This window comes from Heterodontus francisci, chromosome 15 (genome assembly GCF_036365525.1).
Source record: "Heterodontus francisci isolate sHetFra1 chromosome 15, sHetFra1.hap1, whole genome shotgun sequence".
In the NCBI taxonomy this organism is placed as follows: domain Eukaryota; kingdom Metazoa; phylum Chordata; class Chondrichthyes; order Heterodontiformes; family Heterodontidae; genus Heterodontus; species Heterodontus francisci.
In genome coordinates, this window is record NC_090385.1 from 35046230 (window position 1) to 35069846 (window position 23617).

Below are 23617 nucleotides of genomic sequence, written 5' to 3' on the forward strand. Positions count from 1 at the left end.
CACTGGTTTCTGGGACTGCAGTGGGAAGGTGGCACTGGGTGCTGGGAGGCAGTGGTATGGGCCCTGTGCTACCCCCATGGAGGAAGAGGACTTGTAGAAGCCTCCACTCCCTTGAATGCAAACCCAACACTACAGATTCCAGTTGTGAATAAGTCTTGGGCCATCTGGTTGGACATTTGGGCACTTCTATCCCTTTAATGGCATTCTCACAATACAGCCACTGGGATTTTGTGCCTTCGGAGCAATGGTCACCTTCCTGGTGAAGGGAATCCTGCCATAAGCTTGTCCTGCACATAGGATCACCTTTGACTCAAGAACTGGACTGGGGTTCTAACAGCCTCAGAGGAATGGATAGAAGTCCAGCTTTGCCGGAAACTGACCTTTCATTGGAAACAGTTCTGGTTCATGCCCAGATTTAGTTACCCCATATTTCTGAAGCCAAAACAACGTACAATTGTATAGTGCTTGCCATTCGAGAAACAGGTCTGAAAACCTGTTATGCTATTGGACAGCATGCAGTGGAAAGCTACAAAATTAACACGAGAACTTTTGAAGATTGAGCTGTGTAGAGCAATTGTGCATCCTGGGAGTTTTCATTCTTGCAGAGAATAGACTAAGGGGAGACTTTATGAAGGTTTTAAAGGTTTTATGATGAAGAGATTTGATAATTTGGAAAGAGGTAAGGTTTGCTCTTTGCAGAATTTCAAAGCCTTGTGCATTGATTTAAGATAAGGAGACCGAAAATGAAATATGCAACTCAGGCAAAACAATAATCTACAAGTGGAACAGGCTGCCAGTGCAGGTGGTTGGACAGAAAGCTTCAGGGAGCTTCAAAAGGAAGCAGACAAGCTGCCGACATCTGAAGGGATTCATGGTTATTATATCTATATCAATTATTCATAAAATGCATCATGAAAGAAAGTGATTATTGGATGGGTAAACTAGATGGACATGATCTTCCCCTGCCAGAAATATGTTACTATGTAGAATCCTTCATCAATTGTGACATCCAAATCCAATTTGTCATCTTCTGATCTGTATGGCACTACTATAGATACATTGGATTATCAGAGGAGCTTAAGTCAAATTTGATTTTAATTGTTAAAAATAACACTGCTGTCCTTATTCTAAAGAGTAATGAGCTGGTGGCAGTGCAATAGAATCCAAATAACCTCATTTTGGATTCAGAGACAATGGGGTGAATTTTAACCCTGAAAAACTGGTGTGTTGGGGGTCAGGTGAGATGTTAAAACCTTTAACAATCTCAAACCCAACTTCAACCTACCTCCAACCGGCACACTTCTAGGTTTAATGGAGGTGTGACAAGAGGTGGGCAACAAACCTGCTCACATGAGGCAGGTTGGCCATTTAAATATTATAATGAGGCTGGCACCTCTGCAGGTTTAACCCTGGCTGGCCAGGTTTCCAAAGCCTCGGGCAACCTGACAGCTAAAGGGAGGTGAGGATTGCCTGGTGGGAAAGGTAAGTGCTTTTAAAGCACTGTTTGTGGGCCAGGATGCGCAGGACTGCTTCCCCTGACACAACAACCCCCCCTCCCAAAACTTCACCTCTTGCCTCAAAGCGAGCCAACCACATCAGACTCCACCCCCCACCACCATATCAAGACTTCCCAGGGTCAGGGATCAGACCGTCCCCAAGGATCGAGGATTGGACACCACTAGCCACGCTCCCATGATCATCTGTGGCCTGATCTGGAGTGCTCTCCACCTGACTGGATGTCAAGCCTGCCAATTACGCTGACTTCCATGCAAGTACCATTTCATCTTCAGCCACTGCGGGAGCACCTTGAAGGAATAATCATGAGTGCAGGCCACTGTCAGTAATGTCACTTTGTGGGTCACATGGGTGTCTCTGATGTAAGTAGTCGTGAAATGCTAAGCGATAAAACACTGGGAAAGTTACAGAGTCATAGACATATACAGCACAGAAACAGGCTCTTCAGCCCATCGTGTCCGTGCTGGCCATCAAGCACCTATCTATTCTAATCCAGCACCAATAATTTTCCAGCACTTGGCCCGTAGCCTTGTATGCTATGGCATTTCAAGTGCTCATCTAAATACTTCTTAAATGTTCTGAGGATTCTTGCCTCTACCACCCCTTCAGGCAGTGTGTTCCAATTTTCAACCACCCTCTGGGTGAAAACATTTTTCCTCAAATCCCCTCTAAACCTCCTGCCCTTTACCTTAAATCTATACCCCCTGGTTATTGATCCCTCCGCTAAGGGAAAAGGTTTCTTCCTATCTACCCTATCTATGCCCCTCATAATTTTGTATACCTCGATCAAATCCCTCCTCAGCCTTCTCTGCTCTAAGGAAAACAACCCTAGCCGATCCAGTCTCTCTTCAAAGCTGAAATGCTCCAGTCCAGGCAACATGCTGGTGAATCTCCTCTGCACCCTCTACAGTGCAATCACATCCTTCCTATAGTGTGTGCCCAGAACTGTACACAGTACTCCACCTGTGACCTAACTAGCGTTTTATACAGCTCCATCATAACCTCCCTGCTCTTATATTCTATGTCTCGGCTAATAAAGGCAAGTATCCCATATGCCTTTCTAACCACCTTATCTACCTGTGCTGCTGCCTTCAGCGATCTATGGACAAGTACACCAAGGTCCCTCTGACCCTCTGTGCTTCCTAGGGTTCTACCATCCATTATATATTCCCTAGCCTTGTTAGTCGTCCCAAAATGCATCACTTCACACTTCTCAGGATTAAATTCCATTTGCCACTGCTCTGCCCATCTTACCAGCCCATCTATATCATCCTGTAATCTAAGGCTTTCCTCCTCACTATTTATGACACCATCAATTTTCATGTCATCTGCGAACTTACTGATCATACCTCCTACATTCACATCTAAATCATTAATGTACACTACAAACAGCAAGGGTCCTAGCACCGAGCCCTGTGGTACACCACTGGTCACAGGCTTCCAATCACAAAAGCAGCCCTTGACCATCGCACTCTGCCTCCTGCCAATAAGCCAATTTTGGATCCAATTTGCCAAATTGCCCTGGATCCCATGGGCTCTTACCTTCTTAACCAATCTCCCATGCGGGACCTTATCAAAGCCTTACTGAAGTCCATGTAGACTACATCAACTGGTTTACCCTCATCTACACACCTAGTCGCCGTCTCGAAAAATTCAATCAAATTTGTTAGACATGATCTCCCCCTGACAAAACCATGCTGACTATCCCTGATTATTCCCTGCCTCTCCAAGTGGAAATTAATCCTGTCCCTCAGAAGTTTTTCCAATAGTGTCCCTACCGCTGATGTTGGACTCATTGACTTGTAATTACCTGGTTTATCCCTACTATCCTTCTTGAATAATGGTACCACATTCGCTGTCCTCCAGTCTCCAGAAAATTGCTGCATTAAGGCCGATTCGTGTGTATCCATTTCATGTTGGTGAGCAGCAGGGGAATGGCAAGTAAGGGTTGGCATAGCAATGGAAAGTGCTGGTGAAGATTGTGTTAGATGGAGAGTCTGGAGCCTTCCTGCCCCTCCGTTCTCACCCTTTTGCCCTTGTTTCCCAGAGGTCTGCCTCTGCTCCGGGAGATGTTGCTTCTCATCTCTGGTCGGTGCAAGCTGGGAGAAGCTTGATCCCATTTCCTTTAATGCCCTTCCTTCGTTGGCAATGGAATGTGAGGTCTTCCTGAAACCCCCAACCCCATCCCTATCATGAGCCTGTGAGACCCGTTGGCAAAACGATCCTTTCCTCCCCCACCTCCACCCCCAATCTCAGCCGCCACAAAATGTCCTTGTCAAAAGCGGAGAGATGTGAAAGATAATCCTTTTCGTTGAGCACAACTGGTTGATGACAAATGAGGGCATTCTCTGAACCTTCCCTTTTCAATGTTGCCTCTTGCTTCTGTCCCACCATTCCAGCTCACTCCCTTCCATGTCACTGCCTGCTCCTCCTCCTTGTCATGGCTCTGAAGGTGCTTTGAACCTCCACCTTCGTAAGTCTCTACAAATCTGGCCCCTTAACAAGCTGACAAGTTTGTTAATGGGCTTAATTGACCATCTGCATAGAATGGGTGTGTTGCCTCTTCCCACTCCCAATGTTACCTTTTGAACTTGGAGTGTGCTGATTTCACATTGAGAAACTGGTAGGCCAAACCAAGGGGCAGGTTGAAGTGACTGTCCACCCCCTTTCCCGCCCTCATGAACGAATAAAATTCCCACCCATTTTGCTCAATATGCTTTAGTATTGACCAGGCTTGACAGGTTAGAGAGAAAACGTCTTTGGCCTGAATTTTACGTTGGGTGGGAGGCCCCACCCACCAGCCGAAAAGTCAGAGCTGGGAGCCAGACTGGGATTTTTTGCTCCCCGGGCCCTTAATTGGTTTTGGACGGGACTTCCACCTTCTTGAGGCAGGAAGTCCCGCTAATGGAGCTGCTGGCAAATCAGCAGGTCGGCAGCTCTTAGTTCCAGTTGCGCCACCTGGAGCAGTGGCCACTGCTGGGACTACATCCAGCCATCGGAGGCAAGAGGGAGGATGGCCTTGGAACTCAGGTAAGTTTTTAGGGCCTCACCGAGGACAATCAGCTGGGCCCTGGTAAGGCAAGGGGGGGTTGGTTGAGGGGGTCTGGCGGGGGCAGATTGTAGGGCATTGGGGGTGGTTGGGGCTTTAGGGGCAGCCCTCGGTGGGGCACAGGGTGCCCCCCCCAAATCTGCAAGAAGATCGCCTGGTTTTACTTGCCAATGTTCTTGGGGCCTTGGCCCTCCAGCCGCTGAGGGTAAAATACACATGGTGGTGGGAGGAGACACTTAAGTGGCAGTTAATTGGCCACTTAAGGGTCTTGATTGGCCTGGAGGGGGCGGGCTATTTCTCACCGCCACCGCCCCACATAAAATTGCAGCAGGGGTGGTAACAGCCCCCCTGCCACCTCCCACTCAACTTTACGTCACTCCCCTGCCCCGGCCTGCTTGTTGGGGGGGCTGTAAAATTCCGGCCTTTCTTGGTAATTCAGGACAAGGGAATGCCTTAACTAGTTCCTTAAGAATTAGCCTAAGTGTAGACATATTCCATGTATGTCTTTTGAAAGTTGTTTCCAAATATGTTATCAAGTTAATAAAAGCTACTTGCAAATATATAAAATTATGAAGTTATTAATATTTTTATGGATAAGTTTGTCAATAATAAAATTGTAAAATTCTAACTACATATTTTGTCATGGTCAAATATTCCAGCGACCCGGGTTCAATTCTGGGTACTGCCTGTGCGGAGTTTGCAAGTTCTCCCTCTGACCGCGTGGGTTTTTGCCGGGTGCTCCGCTTTCCTCCCACAGCCAAAGACTTGCAGGTTGATCGGTAAATTGGCCATTGTAAATTGCCCCTAGTGTAGGTCGGTGGTAGGGGAATATAGGGAAAGTGGGGATGTGGTAGGAATATGGGATTAGTGTAGGATTGGTATAAATGGGTGCTTGATGGTCGGCACAGACTCGGTGGGCCGAAGGGCCTGTTTCAATGCTGTATCTCTAAATAAATAAATAAATAAATACATTTCTGTCATAGAAATGAAACCTAAATCTTGTGGGCAGCACACTTGCAAAGCTATTGTCATAGCAAAGCTTCTGATGAATCCATTTATTTTAAATGGGCTGTTGATAGAGTTAAAACAGTAAAATAAATTTTATGTAACTGTGTTGAACAATGTGCTTAACTCTGTTTGCATACCCACTCGATCATCAAACAGATTTCACAAATCTCGAGTTTAAAGTTGCAATACTACTCAGTTTCTGCTGATGGCAGTGCAAACCCTCCAAGTTGGGAACTAATTATCACAAGTGTAACCCTTTAAAGGAGAATTGGTTAGCTCAGCTGGCTAGCCTGTGCTGCTGAAAGATGCTACTTATGTAGGCTCAATCCCTCCAGTAGCTGTGGTAGCCTTGCCCCACACTTGTGAAGTGGTGCCCTTGAAGCTATATGTTGCAAACAGATTCCTTTGGGTCAATAGCTAGAAAAACAATTTATGAATGAGATTATAGTGCTTTGATAAGTTGCTTACTAATGAGGATAAATTTGTTGTTCTTATGTTGAAATTATTTTCAAATTCATTATAATCCACCATCATATCAAAAATGAAAACAATTAGATCTAATTATGCCTGAAATCCACCCTACAGGCAGCAACTCAGAGCTACTTTCTCATTTCCATCCAGAAAACTAACCAACCTGTTCAGTCTGGATCTAACCAGTTATTTCTTAGCTAAATTTAAGGGAACAGCTCAAAATGTTCATACTCAAACTGATGTGAAAGTAATATTTATAAACAATTACACCATTACAATAAAAAATTACAGGAACAGGAAAATGCCATTAGGCCTCATAAGCCCACTCTTTTTCATAGATGAAATCCATCAAATAGCCTTTTCATCACATCCTGTAATCTCTGGTCTCAAGAAGTACATGCAAACTGACCTATACTGTCCACTTCAATTACCTTCTCTGGTAACTTACTCATTCCTTCTGTTACCTTGTGGCTGAAGAAATTCTATCTGACTTCTCTTCTTAATCTGAACATCCCAATTTTTAACTAGTGCCCCTTGGTTTCAAACCTTCATCAGAATGAAAGACTTGTATTTGTGTAGGATCTTATCATGTTTCTAAGAAGTGTGTCAAAGAACTTCATATACAGTTAATTACTTGGAAATGCAGTGAATTAGAATTAGAATTAGAATATTACAGCGCAGTACAGGCCCTTCGGCCCTCGATGTTGCGCCGATCATCTGACCTACACTATTCCATTTACATCCATATGTCTATCCAATGACCACTTAAATGCCCTTAAAGTTGGCGAGTCTTTTACTGTTGCAGGCAGGGCGTTCCACGCCCCTACTACTCTCTGCGTAAAGAAACTACCTCTGACATCTGTCCTATATCTTTCACCCCTCAACTTAAAGCTATGTCCCCTCGTGTTTGCCATCCTCATCCGAGGAAAAAGACTCTCACTATCCACCCTATCTAACCCTCTGATTATCTTGTATGTCTCTATTAAGTCACCTCTCCTCCTCCTTCTCTCTAACGAAAACAACCCCAAGTCCCTCAGCCTTTCCTCGTAAGACCTTCCTTCCATACCAGGCAACATCCTAGTAAATCTCCTCTGCACCCTTTCCAAAGCTTCGACATCCTTCCTATAATGCGGTGACCAGAACTGCACGCAATACTCCAGGTGCGGCCTCACCAGACTGCTGTCATGTAAGAAAAATATGGCAACCATTTTGCAGAAACAAGGTGCATTGGTTAATATCATTTAATATATTCCTGAATATTTGAAAGCTTATGTATATATTTGTGGATAGAAATTATTAATAAATCTATGAGACTGCATACCTGCAGGAGTTTCATTGCTCTATGCAAATTGAGGTTTTAATTACACCTCACCACACTTAACTGCTTTCCCAGCCGGGTTGGTCTTTGAGGCATTTCATAATGCACCATCCTGGGGCTGGTGAGCTGCATCAGAATGGCTGTTTGCACCCCACTGCATATGCGTTAATGAGGCCAAGCCCTTGAAATGGACCAGGGCCTCTCACCAGCATTATCAAGTGGATTCTGAGAATTAAAAATCTACCCCCAAGCATCCTAGGCTTTATTAATAGGGGCATAGAGTATAAGAGCAAGGAGGTTATGTTGAATACTCAGCAGGTCTGGCAGCATCTGTGGAGACAGCAGCAGAGTTAACGTTTCAGGTCTGTGACCTTTCATCAGAACTGGCAAAGGTTAGAAAAGACTTTGGTTTTAAGCAAGTGAAGGGGAGGGGAGTGGGGGAGAGAACAAAGGGGAAGGTGTTTGATAGGGCAGAGGGCAGGAGAGATTAAATAACAAAGCTGTCCTGGAACAAAGGCAAAGAGTGTGTTAATGCTTGTGGTGAAAGACAAAGCATTAGCCCAGAGAGAGTGTTAATAGCAGAATAATGAGCAGCTCTGACTACGTGAAAAACAGGCACATAGTTAAAAACATTTTTTTAAAAGGCCAGTCATGTTCTGAAGTTATTGAACTCAATATTCAGTCCGCCAGGCTGTAGAGTGCCTAATGGAAAGATCAGGTGCTGCTCCTCAAGCTTGCCTTGATGTTCACTGGAACACTGGAGCAAGCCAAAGACAGAAATGTTGGCATGAGAGCAGGGGGCAGTGTTAAAATGGCAAGCAACTGGAAACTTGGGGTTATGCTTTTGGACTGAGCAGAGGTGTTCTGCTCAATCTGCGTTTGGTCTCCCCAATGTAGAGGAAATCACATTGTGAGCAGCATACACAGTATACTAAATTGAAAGACGTACAAGTAAATCACTGCTTCACCTGAAAGGAGTGTTTGGGTTCTTGGATGAGGAGGTGGTAAAAGGGCAGGTATTACACCTCCTGCAATTGCATGGGAAGGTGCCGTGGGAAGTGGATGAGGTGTCGGGGGTAATGAAGGAGTGGACCACAGTGTTGCGGAGGGAACAATCCCTTTGGAATGCTGACTGGGGAGGGGAAGATGTGTTTGGTGATGGCATCACGCTGTAGGTGGCAGAAATGGCGGAGAATGATCCTTTGGATGTGGAGGCTGGTGGGGTGGAAAGTGAGGACAAGGGGAACCCTGTCGCGGTTCTGGGAGGGAGGGAAAGGGGTGAGGGCAGAAGTGCGGGAAATGTGCCAGACACGGTTGAGGTCCCTGTCAACCACAGTGGAGGGGAACCCTCGGTTGAGGAAAAAGGAAGACATATCAGAAATGCTGTTGTGGAAGGTTACATCATCAGAGCAGATGTGTCGGAGATGGAGAAACTGGGAGACTGGAGTGGAGTCCTTACAGGAGGCAGGGTGTGGGGAAGTGTAGTTGAGGTAGCTGTGGGAGTTGGTGGGCTTATAATGAATATTAGTGGACCTTTGGATGTGGAGGCTGGTGGGGTGGAAATTGAGGACAAGGGGAACCCTGTCGCAGTTCTGGGAAGGAGGGGAAGAGCCCATTTTCCACACTTCTGCCCTCACCCCTCCTTTCTTCCTCTATCCTTTATTTAGCTTCCACTAAATGCGTCAATGTTAGTGGCCTCAACTACTTCTTGTGGTGGTGAGTTCCACATTCTAGGCAATATCTCGGTAAAGTTTCTCCTGAATTCCCTATTGGATTTAACAGTTATTACCTTATCATTGTGGTCCCTAGTTCTGGTCTGCCCTGCATGTGGAAACGTCTTCTGTACATCTACTCTATCAAACTCTTTCATACCCTTAAAGACCTCTATCAGGTCTTCCCTCAGTTTACTGTTTTCTAGAGAAAGGAGCCCCAGCTTTTTAATCATTCCTGATAGGTATGACCTCTCAGTTCTGGTATCATTCTAGTAAACCTATTTTGCACCTTCTTCAGTGCCTCTATATCCTTTTTATAATATGGAAATCAGAATTGTTCACAGTATTCCAAGTGTGATCTAACCAAGGTTCTATAAAAGTAACTCCTCTACTTTTCCATTCCATCTCCTTATAAATGAATCTTAGTGTTTTGTTTGCTTTGCTTATGTCCCTATTGACCTGCATTGCTACTTTTAGTGATTTATGTATATGCACCCCTACAGCCCGCAATGTAATGTCCAGAGACACGTCTGAGAACCGTGGTGCAGACTTTGCATGTTGACCCTCCATTTGTCCTGTTGCTGGCTTAGTTGAGACACTTCTAGAGTGCTTCCATTCAGACCCTGGCAGGGTCCCTTTAAATAGTAGAGCTGAAACAAACTGCAACAGGTCGTCATCACAGCTCCCGGTCCCAGTGATCAGGAAACCCGGAAATCATATGCAAATGTCGTGACTGAGTTAAAAAGCCAGTGACAAGCATGCTGCTGGAACTTTCGACTTCCCATCCTGTTGCTGGCTTGCTCACTGTGTGCGGGTCAGAACATTACCATTCAGCACGATATTTCCTTCTGTTTGAGTTGTGCATTTATTTTTCCTTCCTATTCTTTTGCTTTATGCAGTCCATCTGTCTTTGCTTGCTCTTTTGATTTCTTGTCTTCCAATTGATATTCTATTCTACCTCACCATCAAACACTATTGAGATTGAGTTACACTTCATTAATTCCTTTGATCTTTACTTAAACAATTCTTTCTCCTCTCTCCTTTCCTCAAGTGCCTGCTGATTAATTGTAGCTGATCAAAACACTGATCAAAATCCAAAGTCTTTTGTTACTGTATTTCCTTCAGTTCATCCTTCATGATTTACATAATAAGCATGCATTTCACTCATAAAAAGAATACATTAATATTTTTATAGCGCTACATTTATTCCTGCTTTAGGCTTGTGTAAACTTAACTACAGGAAATAATTGGCCTTGTTACAAAAGGAGAAAGATAATTTTAGCATAGCTGATTAGTTATTGCATTCTGTGATTGTAATATACAAGGCTGCATGTTTCCTATGGGTACTTGGTAGTTTTAATGGGTGACTATGAGTGATCTGGTCTCAGCCAGACCAGTAAATAATAATATTTGTCTAGGTATAGGAGATTCTTTGAATTGAAAGTAGTGTCAATTAGATTTTCCCGAGCCTCCTGGTCATACTATTTCTTGAAAAGGATGTTGGTAGTTTCTATGCGACAAAGTCCAAAAATGCTGTGATGGTGTTGTTCAGTTCGTCTAAGACTTTGCCCTCTTGTCTCTACCTTCATCTGGAATTAAAGGCAAAAGAACTGAAATAAGCAAACTACACTGAACTGGATCAACCTACCCAGCTAATGAACTTAATTTTTTGATAAGCTTAACTGATGCTTTTCCAAAAGTTTAAACAAATTATTTTCCTTAAACCAAAAGCAAAATACTGAGGATGCTGGAAAGCTGATGTAAAAATAGAGAATGCTGGAAAACACTCAGCTGATCAGACAGTGTTTGTGCAGAGAGAAAAAGAGTTAATATTTCAGGTTGATGACCTTTCTTTCCTCCCCTACCCTGACTTTGCTGAAGGACAACCTTCAACATTCACCTTGCATTATTTGAGGGACTTAAATTTAAACTTTGGTTTGGTTTATCCCCTAAACTCCAGGATCTGATTGATCACAAGTAGGCCTTCTTGGACTGCTTGCCCACAATTTGAGCTATAATTCATGCTTGGGTCGCCCTTGAATGCCAATATGCCGTGTTCACAGGTTTCTGGGACTGGTGGCTACCAGAATGGAATTTCATTCTAATTTCTCCCAAATTCACCATCTTAAATTAATTTGTTTATCCTTCGTTTGCATTGGAACATCCTGAGGTCATGAAAGGTGCTAGATAATTGCAAGTCTTTCTTTGCTAAGGATTAAGGTAGTCAAATTGGCTTAATTGAAGTTTTTAGTTAAAAATTTGTTCCCTTTACTCCTTTCTCAACAGGAAAGGTAAGTTGACCTTAAAATATCTCCAAAAGGAACCTTATTGTTCCAGTTTACATTTTGCAAGTGGTATGTCGGCAGTAAAAGTACATACAATCTAAAAAATTCCATCCAATAAATTTTGTCCTGAAATAGGATCAATCATTCATTTCTTTTTGTGTGAACTTTAGTTCTAAGGGCAAGAAAATCCTATTGTTGCTCCACAAGGTTCATTGATAAGTCCACATAGATATATCCCAACTTCAACAAATATATCACATAATCTGTAGTGATGTGTCACATAACCTCCTACCTGGAAGGTACGTCATATAATATCAGGTCAGCCAGGATCCTTCAGCTTTAGAGTCACGGATCAGCTTTTTTTGAAAATAGTGGGGAAGTGAAACAGCTATACATTCTCTCATGCGTGAAATATTCTCTATCAATAAATATCTCTCTAAAAAAAATCTCATAAATGTCACAATGGAAAAGAAAATGGGGCCATGAGCCTCAATCACCTGTTTTATGCTATTGCCGAAGACCAATTTCACCCCCTATATATCTTTACCTGCCTTCACATTCTTGCTCCTCTGCCTGATTTCCCTCCTGCCCTTGTGCCTTCCTTCTCCAAGGCTGCATTTTGAAGCCTTGTTATAAGATGATGTTCTACAGCATACCACCACAATCCGTGGCCCCCTAGCTAAACTAGTTTGCAGTTATTCCCAGACTGATCCAGAAATGCAACTTCAGAATTTCCATTGTGAGTTCTATGATGACTGAGGTGAAAGAATGGACATCATTGCAATGATGCTCATTTAATGTCATAGAGTCATACGGCACAGAAACAGACCCTTCAGCCCATTGTGTCTGTGCCGGCCATCAAGCACCTAACTATTCTAGTCCCATATTCCAGCATTTGGCCCATAGCCTTGTATGCTATGGCGTTTCAAGTGCTCATCTAAATACTTCTTAAATGTTGTGAGGGTTCCTGCCTCTACCACCACTTCAGGCAGTGTATTCCAGATTCCAAACACCCTCTGTGTGAAAATTTTTTCCGCAAATCCCCTCTAAACCTCCTGCCCTTTACCTTAAATCTGTGCTCCCTGGTTATTGATCCCTCCACTAAGGGAAAAGGTTTCTTCCTATCTACCGTATCTATGCCCCTCATAATTTTGTATACCTCAATCAAATCCCTCCTCAGCCTTCTCTGCTCTAAGGAAAACAACCCTAGCCTATCCAGTCTCTCTTCAAAGCTGAAATGCTCCAGCCCAGACAACATCCTGGTGAATCTTCTCTGCACCCTCTCCAGTGCAATCACATCCTTCCTATAGTGTGTGCCCAGAACTGTACACAGTACTCCAGCTGTGGCCTAACTAGCGTTTTATACAGCTCCATTATAACCTCCTTGCTCTTATATTCTGTGCCTCGGCTAATAAAGGCAAGTATCCCATATGCCTTCCTAACCACCTTATCTACCTGTGCTGCTGCCTACAGTGATCTATGGACAAGTACACTAAGGTCCCTCTGACACTCTGCTTCCTAGGGTCCTACCATCCATTATATATTCCCTTGCCTTGTTAGTCGTCCCAAAATGCCATGAGAAAGTGTCATCAGCATGGCTGCAGAAAGTAACTTTGATCTTCCAGGAAGCATTTGAAGACTTCCCTTTCTGGTGAAAGTGTGCAGGCATGGTGGGCTGTCTTAGGCTACTAAGAAAAAGAGCATTCACGTGTATGTTGTGGTACCACTGCTTGGAAACAAACTGTACATTGAGAACTGGAATCCTATGCTGTTGACAAAGGTGCAGGAATTGATCAAGGCAACATGTATGGCCACATTCGTTCAATCTGTGATCTTTGGATCCTGGGAAAACTAAGCACTCGCTTTGCTCTGCAGCAATACTGGGGGTTGCTGCCCGCCTGCACTCATCTCCTCCTGTTCAACTCTGCTCTCCTCAAGACCTACCTAAGGTTCGTGGCTAAGTGACTGAAATAAACCAGTGAGCTGACTCTTTATGCTTGATTGGTGTATGTAGCTTGCAGGCATTATTTAGATGAGGCCTAAAGTACTGCTTTGGATGAGCTTTGGGCCTCCAGCTTCTCATGTGCACTCTGAGTAAGCGACTCTTTGTGCCCAAAAACAAGCCAAAATGAATTTCACTTGCATTCTGTCTGCTTTAATTGCCTTTCTGGCTATTTACTGCACAACTTTATTCCTCTGTGGGTAAAAGATTCTACATGTCTTCCTTTCTTACTCCTAATTTTCTCCTTCGTAACGTATACCTGGTATGTGAACTCTTCTTTATCGTGAACAATTTGCCTGGACCAAATCCAGCCATTTCAGCCTCAGCACATTGCTACATGCTGTCCCTTTAAGAAACAAAGCAATTGCAGTGTGTAATATGGTAAAAAATAATCATGCTTTTGCAATAGTGTGTATTGATCCTGTCGTGAATTGGTGAATGAATGAAAGTTAATACCCAGCCCCATTGTGCTATGTTTATTTATAAACTTCAACACAGAATCAGTTGATTCCACAAATCCAGAACTAACTCCATCATATCTTGCTTGAATGCAGATTGCATACTCAGTACATGAAAACACGTAACAATTAGCAGGTCGCAATGGTTGGCATTAATAATGTCTACCAGTAACTTCACAACATAATTAAAAAGACTAACAGCTTGTCTGGCTTGTCCTTCATATACTGTAAATGCTTGTCGACATTTCGCCAAGACTACATTTTAAAATTAATTGCACAAAAGTTAGTAAAGAAGTTACAATTCTGTGTGTACCACTTGGTACAGTTATACCTGAAAAAGAAAACCAAATCGCTCATTAACCTAGCAATTACACCATCAAATAATTTAAATGAGGAAATAACTGATTTTAATAGTGAACAATAAAAGTATGCTTTACTGGGGAAACAATGCACATCAGGCTTTCACCACACCCACCACTATAAGCAGTTTAAAATAGGTGTGCTGTGCTTTATACATCAACCGGACATACTCTTCTTGTTCACAGTATTATAGACCATTCATGTTTAAACAAAAAAAAAATCAAAATTAAACACCTTTAGCTAACATATGTAGCCCTATAATGCCACGCACCCTTAGACAATCATTTTATGACAGAAAATACGTGAGTCTGAACTGTTATGAAGAACACAGTTGGCATTTTTTTCTAGTGGTACAATAGAGACAAAATACAGTATTTAATGAATGCACTTAACCCCTACTCGTGCATTCTGGAACTATAGTATAGATTTATGTCTGATCTGGACTGGCCACTATTTTTCAATATTACTGATTATGGACCGGATCTCTGGTCCAACCACTCGAAGGAATGCTAAACAGGGGTATTATTAAAATACCATATTTTATCACATTTGAAGGCAGCTTGAAAATTGACTTGTTTCTCCATCACAATATTTACAGGATATCATTCTAGAAAAGAGTACAGCAAATCAACAAATGTCTTAAAAACAGGCAGTCTTTGGTGACTGAAAGGCAGGCGTTACTTCACCGTTACCTCTTTCCTATTTCATTCTGTCTCATAAACTGGATGTTGTTGGCACTGTCGGAAAGATCCGGATACTGTTCCACAAACAATACAAAATAACCATCATAGCCTTGCACTCTTCCACTGCTGAGCAGCCGCTGTTTTTCTCCCTCAGTCCAAGACCTGATACCCTCCTCCCCTTCTTGCACCCTGCGCTGTTCCTTTGCCCAGGCTTGGGCTACAGCTCTCTGTCTGGCCATCTCTAACACATGGATTTTTTCTTCTTCAATGGTGGCACCATATCGAATGTTGAAGCCTAGAGCCCCATACTGTAGCTGAATGTCTGCAAACCTTCTAGTCCTTCTGTTCACTACAGAGGTCATCTGAGAGACAGTCACATTGACTCCACTTTCCAGCACACGACCTCCTCCGGTATTCCCAATTATGGCCAGGTCTTCCTCCAGAGGCCCTGATTTAACAAAGTAATGTGTATCTCGACCATCAATGGTAAAATGGAGACTTTCCAGATAATCAGCACCATTGAGAACGGCAGCTATTCGTCTGCTGTCATCACTGGCGACTCCGATGATGTCAGCAGTTACCTTACCATCCTGAATGGCAAACTTGACACCTTTACCAAACATGGAAGGAACTGCAGCAAATCTTGGTCGCTTATCTTGACAATTTTGGTAGTTCTTTATGTAAGCTTGGGGTAGACGTTTCAGAGAAGTGAAGCTTTTGAGCTGCTTCTGTAGTTCACATTGTACACCTAAAACAATCTGCAAAAAGAGGAGAAAGAGCTGCTGATAAAGTGCACACAAAGAGATAGCAGGGAAAGACTCCTCAGGCCACTGTTAGTGAGTTTTTAAAAATTCTTCCATGAGATGTAGGGATCACTGACAAGTTCAGCATTTGTTGCCTATCCCTAATTGCCCTTGAACTGAGTGCTTTGATGGGCCATTTTAGAGGGCAGTTAAGAGTCCACCACACTAACATGAGTAGCGAGTCACATGAAGGCCTGACCAGGTAAGGATGATAGATTGCCTTCCCTAAATGACATTAGTGAACCAATTGGGTTTTTACAACAATTGATAGATTCACAGCACCATTACTAAGACTAGCTTTTAATTCACGTTTTTAAAAAAAAAAATTGAATTCAAATTCCACCAGCTACGCTAATGGGATTTGAATCCATGGGCCTCTGGATTACTAGTCCACTGACATAACCACTGCACCACCATTGCCCCTTATGGTAACTGTGAAGATTGCAGGAAAATCATTTGTCACTATTTCTGCAGAAACTGTAAATGTTATCTTTTAGGATATTTTTATGATTTCATTTGAAATGGCAAGTATAATAAATGTTCTGTGATTACAATGTCACTGAAACACACTGACAAGGAAGTAAAAATCCCCTAGGTGTTGGATATTTTCCACAGAACATGCGACTTGCTAGATTTTATTTGACTCTCAAAAGGTACATTTTGGAGAAGGTCTATTGTATAAGGTAGGTCACAGCAGTATTTAAATAAATCCAAACATAAAATGCTGGAAATACTCAGCAAGTCAGGCAGCATCTGTGGAGAAGGAGATGTAGTTAACATTTCAGGTAGATGAACTAACGGGAAGCTCGAAGAGCACATGAGGAGAAGGGAAAAGAGGGATACGATAATAGATTTAGGTGAGAAAAGATGGGAGGAGGCTTGAGTGGAGCATGAACGTCGGCATCGACCGGTTTGCCAAATGGCCTGTTTCTGTGCTGTATATCCTAGTAATCCTATGTAATTTTCATCAGAACTGGAAAGGTTAGAAATGTATCAGGTTTTAAGCAAGTACAGAAGATGGGGAAAGAACAAAAGGGAAGGCCTGTTATAGTGTGGAAGGTGTTGTATGATCACTTTAAAAGTGATGTCCCTTCAAGAACTCAGTATGCTAATGAGCTAAGTACCAGGATGTAGTCTTATGATTAGAATCCATAGTCACTTTGCACTGTAACACCCTTGAGCAAGGTTCTGTATATATTTTGCTCTGTATTGTATATACTAGTTTAGCTGTTAATGAACCTTAATAAACGAGTCGAAGAGACTGAGCAGTTGGCAGGACAAAAGACAGAAGCGCAAGGGGAGAGCCAACTGCGTAACAGCCCTGACAACCAATTTTATCTGCAGCACCTGTGGAAGAGTCTGTCACTCTAGATTTGGCCTTTATAGCCACTCCAGGCGCTGCTCCACAAACCACTGACCACCTCCAGGTACTTACCCATTGTCTCTCGAGACAAGGAGGCCAAAGAAAGAAGAAGAAGAAGAAACCTTCTAGAGATCTTCAAGGAACTGGAATCCATGTACCTCATTTTGTTGCTTAAGATAAGACAAAGAATCTCATGATATGGTGGCAGCGGTGGTGAAAAGACAAGATATAAGCTTAAATAGCTGTGAAAGCAACACTTCCTACAGCCAAAAGAGAGAAAGTTCAAAGGAAATACTGGCCTAAACAGTGGAAAGAAGAAAAAACTTATCTCCAGCTGTGGGAGACAGAGCACTGAACAACAGGCTGCAAATAAATTCATGTGATCGGATGAGTCATTGTGCCGACGGTCATATAATCCTAGTTTTAAAAAATCGCTTTGAAGTACTTAAAAAATAAATTTTTTAAAGGCTCTGTTGGAGAGAGAAAAAAACGGGGAAAACCCAATTTCTCTCTCAGGTTGATCGAGGTTGGCGCCATTACAGGAAGTGTCTAAAAAAAAAAGTGCGAGACACTCCGAAAACTGCAGAGTCTCCATTAACACAGCCACATCTGAGAAAAAGCTATTTAACCAGTCAAGCATGAAGAAGATAACTAATGTCTAAAAAATAGCAACTGGAACTATTGAACAGTTCTGTGAATTTCAATAAGTAGCTGTGTAAACATTTCAGCAAATTGCCGAAATAGAAATAAACAAACAGGAAACACTGTCAAGCACCTGTTACACTATATTAAATCAAGCTAGCCTGACAAAAATAATTTTTTAAAGGGAAACAGCACAGAGTTAATAGAACATGTTTTAAAACAAGTTTTAAGCCACAAATAAAAAAGTCATAAGAAGTACAGTGCTGAAGGCATACGCAGAGCTGAACAAAGTTAAATATAGAGCAGAAAGCAAAAGAACAGCAGAAATATGGATATCTTTGATACCCTATCCGAGTTCAAACTTTTAAACAAAGAATGCAGTTATACTTCATAGACCAAGCGGTTACAGAACCAGAGAAGCAGGCTGTGAAGATATTGATTGCAGTTGGAAATGAGAGCTTACACAGAATCAATGCCTCTGGCTTATCTGAAGAGGACCAGAAAGATCTGCAAAGATATGGAAAGTGTTAGAAGTTTAGCTTCAGGTAAGACTGAATTTCAGAATTCATCACCTTGAATTGATGTCCTACAGGCAACAGCCACAGGAATCAATAGATCAATTCATTAGCAGATGCCGTAGTAAGGGCAACAAAGGTGATTTTTCAGAAACTGAGCTGTCGGAGCAAATAATGGAGCTGGTAATTGTCTCAACACCTATTGAAGCATTTCAAAAAGACCCCTTGGGGAAAAGGAAAGGTCACAGCATTGATGCACTGCTAGAAAATGGCAGGAAATATGAAGACATTGTAGCTGGACGACAGCATCTGCAAGCACAAGGTGTGGCCAACAGTATCGGCATGGTAACCAGGTCACAAAAAGCAAGCAAGCTGTGTGGTAAGTGTGGTTTGTCCCATTCACTACAAAGTTGTCCTACATTTTAAGATCTGTGCAAGGCATGTGGTGCAAAAGGACACTGGGCCCACCAATGCAAGAAATCTGGTTTCATAGGTGCAGCTGGAAGTCACAATAGGACACAAACAAACAGAAGACAGGAGCAGCAATATGATAACAACATCAAGGAAGGCGCCAGAGACCTGCATAAACACAAGCCGATATACGAAGTCCATGGCGAAATAAACCAGAGACAAGACTCAGAGTGGACGATTCTCAGCCAGAAGACGAGTGGGTGTTTCACACTGTGAACCTGCCACATTGTGTTGATGAAGTCAAACAACTGGAAGCTTTTGCTACTATTAATATCATGTGCCCAAAGAAAGTTGGAAAATACACACTCAGGACTAAGATTGATACGGGACCTAGTACAAATATCCTACCAATCCGAATCCTGAAGGATATGTAATGGGGTCATGGAAACTGATGATACAACTGACAACTGCAAAGTTAACTGCATACAATGGGACACTAACAATGCAGTACAGCTATGGCAAATCAGCACGGAAACCACAAATATTTTACCTGGTAGACACGAGCAGACCAGCAGTGGCAGGACTACCAGTGTGTAAGGACCTCAATAAGGTACCTATTACAGAAGAAGAGGCCAAGTGTACCCGCATTGAGTCAGTCCAGGCCTAACAACAAATGTACCCGGACAGGTTTGATGCAATAGGAGATTTCAAAGGCAATGCCAGACTGCACCTCAGAGAGGGTGCAATTCCATAAATTGACCATCCCAGAAAGTGCAGCGTGCACGTACAAGAAAAGCTTAAATGCGCGTTAGATGCCATGGAATGCAATGGCATCATCCATCGCATGCATCATCACACAGACTGGTGCAGCTCACTTAATGTGCTGTTACAATCAAGGTGGGAAGAGTGCACTGTCTTTTCTAGTCCCACTTCTCCACAGGTCACAACATATATTTTAAAAATGGTTACTCAGTCACCGATTCCGTCAATCACAGACTCTACTCTTTATTCCAGAATAAAATACACTTTAACAAAGAACAAAATTATAAGTTTATTATCAAACAAGACATCCACTAATGAAGGAAAGCATCAACACACAGATTGAAATATGAAAGTTCCCTTTTTAAATTCCACTCCCTCCACACACACACAATGAAAAAAGTACAAAAATTCTCTCTACAGAGGTCTGTTACAAAAAAAAAAGACAAAAATGAATACTTTGGCCAAATACTTGCTAATTCTTGAAGAAAAAAAGAGAAGACATGGAAGGTATTCAGTTTTCCCTTTTGGTCTGACGTCTGGGTATATGGAGCCGAGTCTCTGAGATCTTTTCTAAAGCAATTCTTTTCAGGCGGCATTGAGAATTAATCTGGCAGGTTTTTCCAGCTTCTCAGAAGAGATGTAGCACCCTGGGTTTTAGCTCTCCCACACTGGATCTTTGCAGGGTTTCTTCAAAGAAGTAGAGAAAGAGGTGAGCTGAGTGTTTTTCCTTTGGTAAGTTCACCTCCAACTGTCTTCAAAACAGTTCACACCCCAACTGAACTGAAAACAGTATCTTCCCTAAAGAGACCATCAACCTCATGACCTCCATAAACCTTGACATGTGGCTTCTCTGTAAACACCTTCCCCAGGTCACCAAGGTTTCTGTTGTTTATTAAGCTTAAACACATGATTTACAGCACAGGTTGTTTTCAAACAACATCTCAAGTGTCCTTTCAGTGAACTTGGTAACAAAACACATCCACGGAATCTTTTCAGTTTTAACACAAGTCCTCAAAAAAAAAATGGAAGCACTTTCATAACATTAAAGAATAATGGAGCAATCAGTATATGTCTAGATCCGAGGCATCTAAACTTCTCCCTAATGAAATGCCCTCACAAGATTTCAACACTAGAGGAATTGAATCCCAAGTTCACAGGAGCCAAATTCTTCTCCAAACTGAATGCCAAACATGGATATTGGTCAGTACACCTAACTACGGAATCTCAGGAAGTCACCACCTTCACAACACCATTTGGCAGATATTGCTTCCAGAGACTACCCTTCCGCTTATCTGTCAGTCAAGATCTGTTTCAGCAGCAAATGGACAGAATTATAGAAAATGTGCCTGGAAGTATTTGCATTGCCGATGATATTGCGGTAATTGGCATAACCAAAGGAGAGCATGATCGAAATCTTCAATCACTAAAGCTCATCGCGAAGGGCTTGTTTTTAACAGCAAGAAGTGCCAGGTGAATGTAAGTTACATCATACAGCATGAAACTCTTGCTCTGCTGTTTGGGATCACAAGGTTCCACACCTACCATAATAATAAAAGCAAAATACTGCGGATGCTGGAAATCTGAAACAAAAACAAGAAATGCTGGATTCACTCAGCAGGTCTGGCAGCATTGTGGAAAGAGAAGCAGAGTTAACATTTCGGGTCAGTGACCCTTCTTCGGAACCAGTTCGGTAAGCAGTTCACGGCGGAAACTGACCACAAACCACTAGAGATGATCTGGCGCAAACCATTGACAAGTGCACCACCTCAACTACAGCGACTTTTAGAGCAAGTACAGAGGTATGACTTCGACGTCTGCTACAAACCGGGTACCAAAATGGTCACCTCGGATACGCTAAGGAGATTGTCAAATCCGAACAAGAATGAAGAAGTCCCACAGGATCTACAAGTAGACAGCATGGACATCGAAGTGGAAGATGTGCTCAAAACTGATTTACTGCATTTTGTTCAGTACAAATGTGACCAACTACAATCAGAAACAGCCAATGACCAAAAATTGAAGGCACTGTGGACAGTCATCACAGAAGGATGGCGTGATACGATAAAAGAGGTGCCAGAAACCCTCAGATGCTTTTGGCCTTATAGAGATGAACTCTGTATCTCGAGAGGCATAACCTTCAAAGGAAAAAAAGTGATTGTGCCCAATGCTCTTCAACAGGACATCTTGTCACAACTTCACCAAGGCCATATGGGTACAGAGCAAATGAGGCAACTTGCACGAGACACTGTTTAGTGGCCAGGGATCATAGGTGACATCAAAAGGTTAGAGAGGATGTGCGAGTCATGCCAGAGCCACCAGCCACAACAAGGTAAAGAACTTCTACACCCTTACGAGATTCCATCAGTCTCATGGTCCAAAATCGCCACTGATCTATTTTCCATTAATGGAGATGACTTTATCTTAGTCACCTATTATTTCTCCAAATTTCCAATTGTTAGACAGGTAAAAGACACTTCAAAGGGAGGTTGTCACAGACAGATTGAGTGCCATATTGAAGCTGTTCGGTGCACCTGAAGAAATTATTTTTGACAATGGGCCACAGTATATGGGCAGACCTTTCAGGGATATGTGCGCCAAATGGGGCGTAAGCCATGTGACATCCTCACCACATTACCATAGACCTAACAGTCTTGTCGAGCAAATGGTTCCACACAGTTAAATTGCTTATCCTGAAATGTAGGACAAGGAAACAGATTTTCGTGTTGCCATGTTACACCTCAGAGCTATACCTATGGTTATGGGCTTACCGTTACCAGCAGAGATCATGTTTGGCAGACAAGTGAGAACGATTCTGTCAAGCCATCATCTGTCCAAATTCTCCGAGATGCAGGAGACACTGCTCGAAAACAAGGGAGAATGAAGATGGTGCATGACTGACATGCAGGGGCAGAACTACCTCAGCTACACGTAGGACAAAAGGTCAGTGTTATACACCCCACAGTGAAAACATGGTTTCCTGCAGAGGTATCCAAAGTATGCAATGAGCCGAGGTCTAAGGAGGTTACAACATCTAATGAAGCAGTGTTGCAGAGAAAGCAAAGCCAATTAAGAGAGGTGTGCAACACTCCAATTGTGCACAGCAGACTCGAAAGAACACACTTTGACAATGAAGGTGTGACAGAACAACAACCAAGACATTGACAACATGTATGCAAGCCAAGAACAGCCAAGGGTGAAATCCACATCCCCAGAAGATCTGAAAGAGTTGTCAAACCACCAAAACAATATTTGGACTCTTAAGCTTCTGCACTCGTAAATTTCACAATCCCTATAGTTATACTCGTAAATTTTATAATCTCTATTCCTATATAACTAATTTTGATATTATCCAATTTTATGTGTTTCAACTTGTAGCAAAAGAGACTTATCTTTGGAAAGATAGGGGATTTTGTATGATTGCTTTATGAGTGATGTCACTTTAAAAACTCAATATCTTTTCTTCTTCTTTGGCCCCCTTGTCTCGAGAGACAATGGGTAAGCGCCGAGTGGTGATTTGTGGAGCAGTGCCTGGAGTGGCTATAAAGGCCAATTCTAGAGTGACAGACTCTTCCACAGGCACTGCAGATAAAATTGGTTGTCAGGGCTGTTACACAGTTTACTCCCTCCTTGCACTTCTGTCTTTTTTCCTGCCGACTGCTAAGTCTCTTCAACTCGCCACTCTTTAGCCCCACCTTTATGGCTGTCCGCCAGCTCTGGCGATCATTGGCAACTGACTCCCATAACTTGTGGTCAATGTCACAGGACTTCATGTCGCATTTCCAGAAGTCTTTAAAGCGGAGACATGGATGGCCGGTGGGTCTGATACCAGTGACGCTGTACAATGCGTCCTTGGGGATCCTGCGATCTTCCATGCGGCTAACATGGCCAAACCATCTCAAGCGCTGCTGACTCAGTAGGGTGTATATGCTGGGGATGTTGGCCACCTCGAGGATTTCTGCATTGGAGATACGGTCCTGCCACCTGATGCCAAGGATTCTCCGGAGGCAGCGAAGATGGAATGAGTTGAGACGTCGCTCTTGGCTGACATACGTTGTCCGGGCCTCGCTGCCGTAGAGCAAGGTACTGAGGACACAGGCTTAAAACACTCAGTCTTTTGTTTTCTGTGTCAGTGCACCATTTTCCCACACCCTCTTGGCCAGTCTGGACATAGCAGTGGACGCCTTTCCCATGCGCTTGTTGATTTCTGCATCGAGAGGTTACTGGTGATAGGTAGGTGAACTCTTGAACCACTTCCAGAGC

At 42.9% G+C, this 23617-nt stretch overlaps 1 protein-coding gene across 8 annotated transcripts in view; it reads right to left on the reverse strand.

Moving 5' to 3' along the window:
- Nucleotides 1–13828: 13828 nt before the first annotated feature.
- The window catches only part of tenm1 (teneurin transmembrane protein 1), a 1688122-nt gene continuing 1678333 nt past the window's right edge, over nt 13829–23617 (reverse strand). For all 8 annotated transcript variants that reach the window (XM_068047383.1, XM_068047386.1, XM_068047389.1 and 5 more), the window contains one exon: nt 13829–15619. In XM_068047383.1, coding sequence (XP_067903484.1) covers nt 14867–15619 — 753 coding nt within the window. In that variant the 3' untranslated portion in view covers nt 13829–14866. The remainder of the gene's footprint in view (nt 15620–23617) is intronic.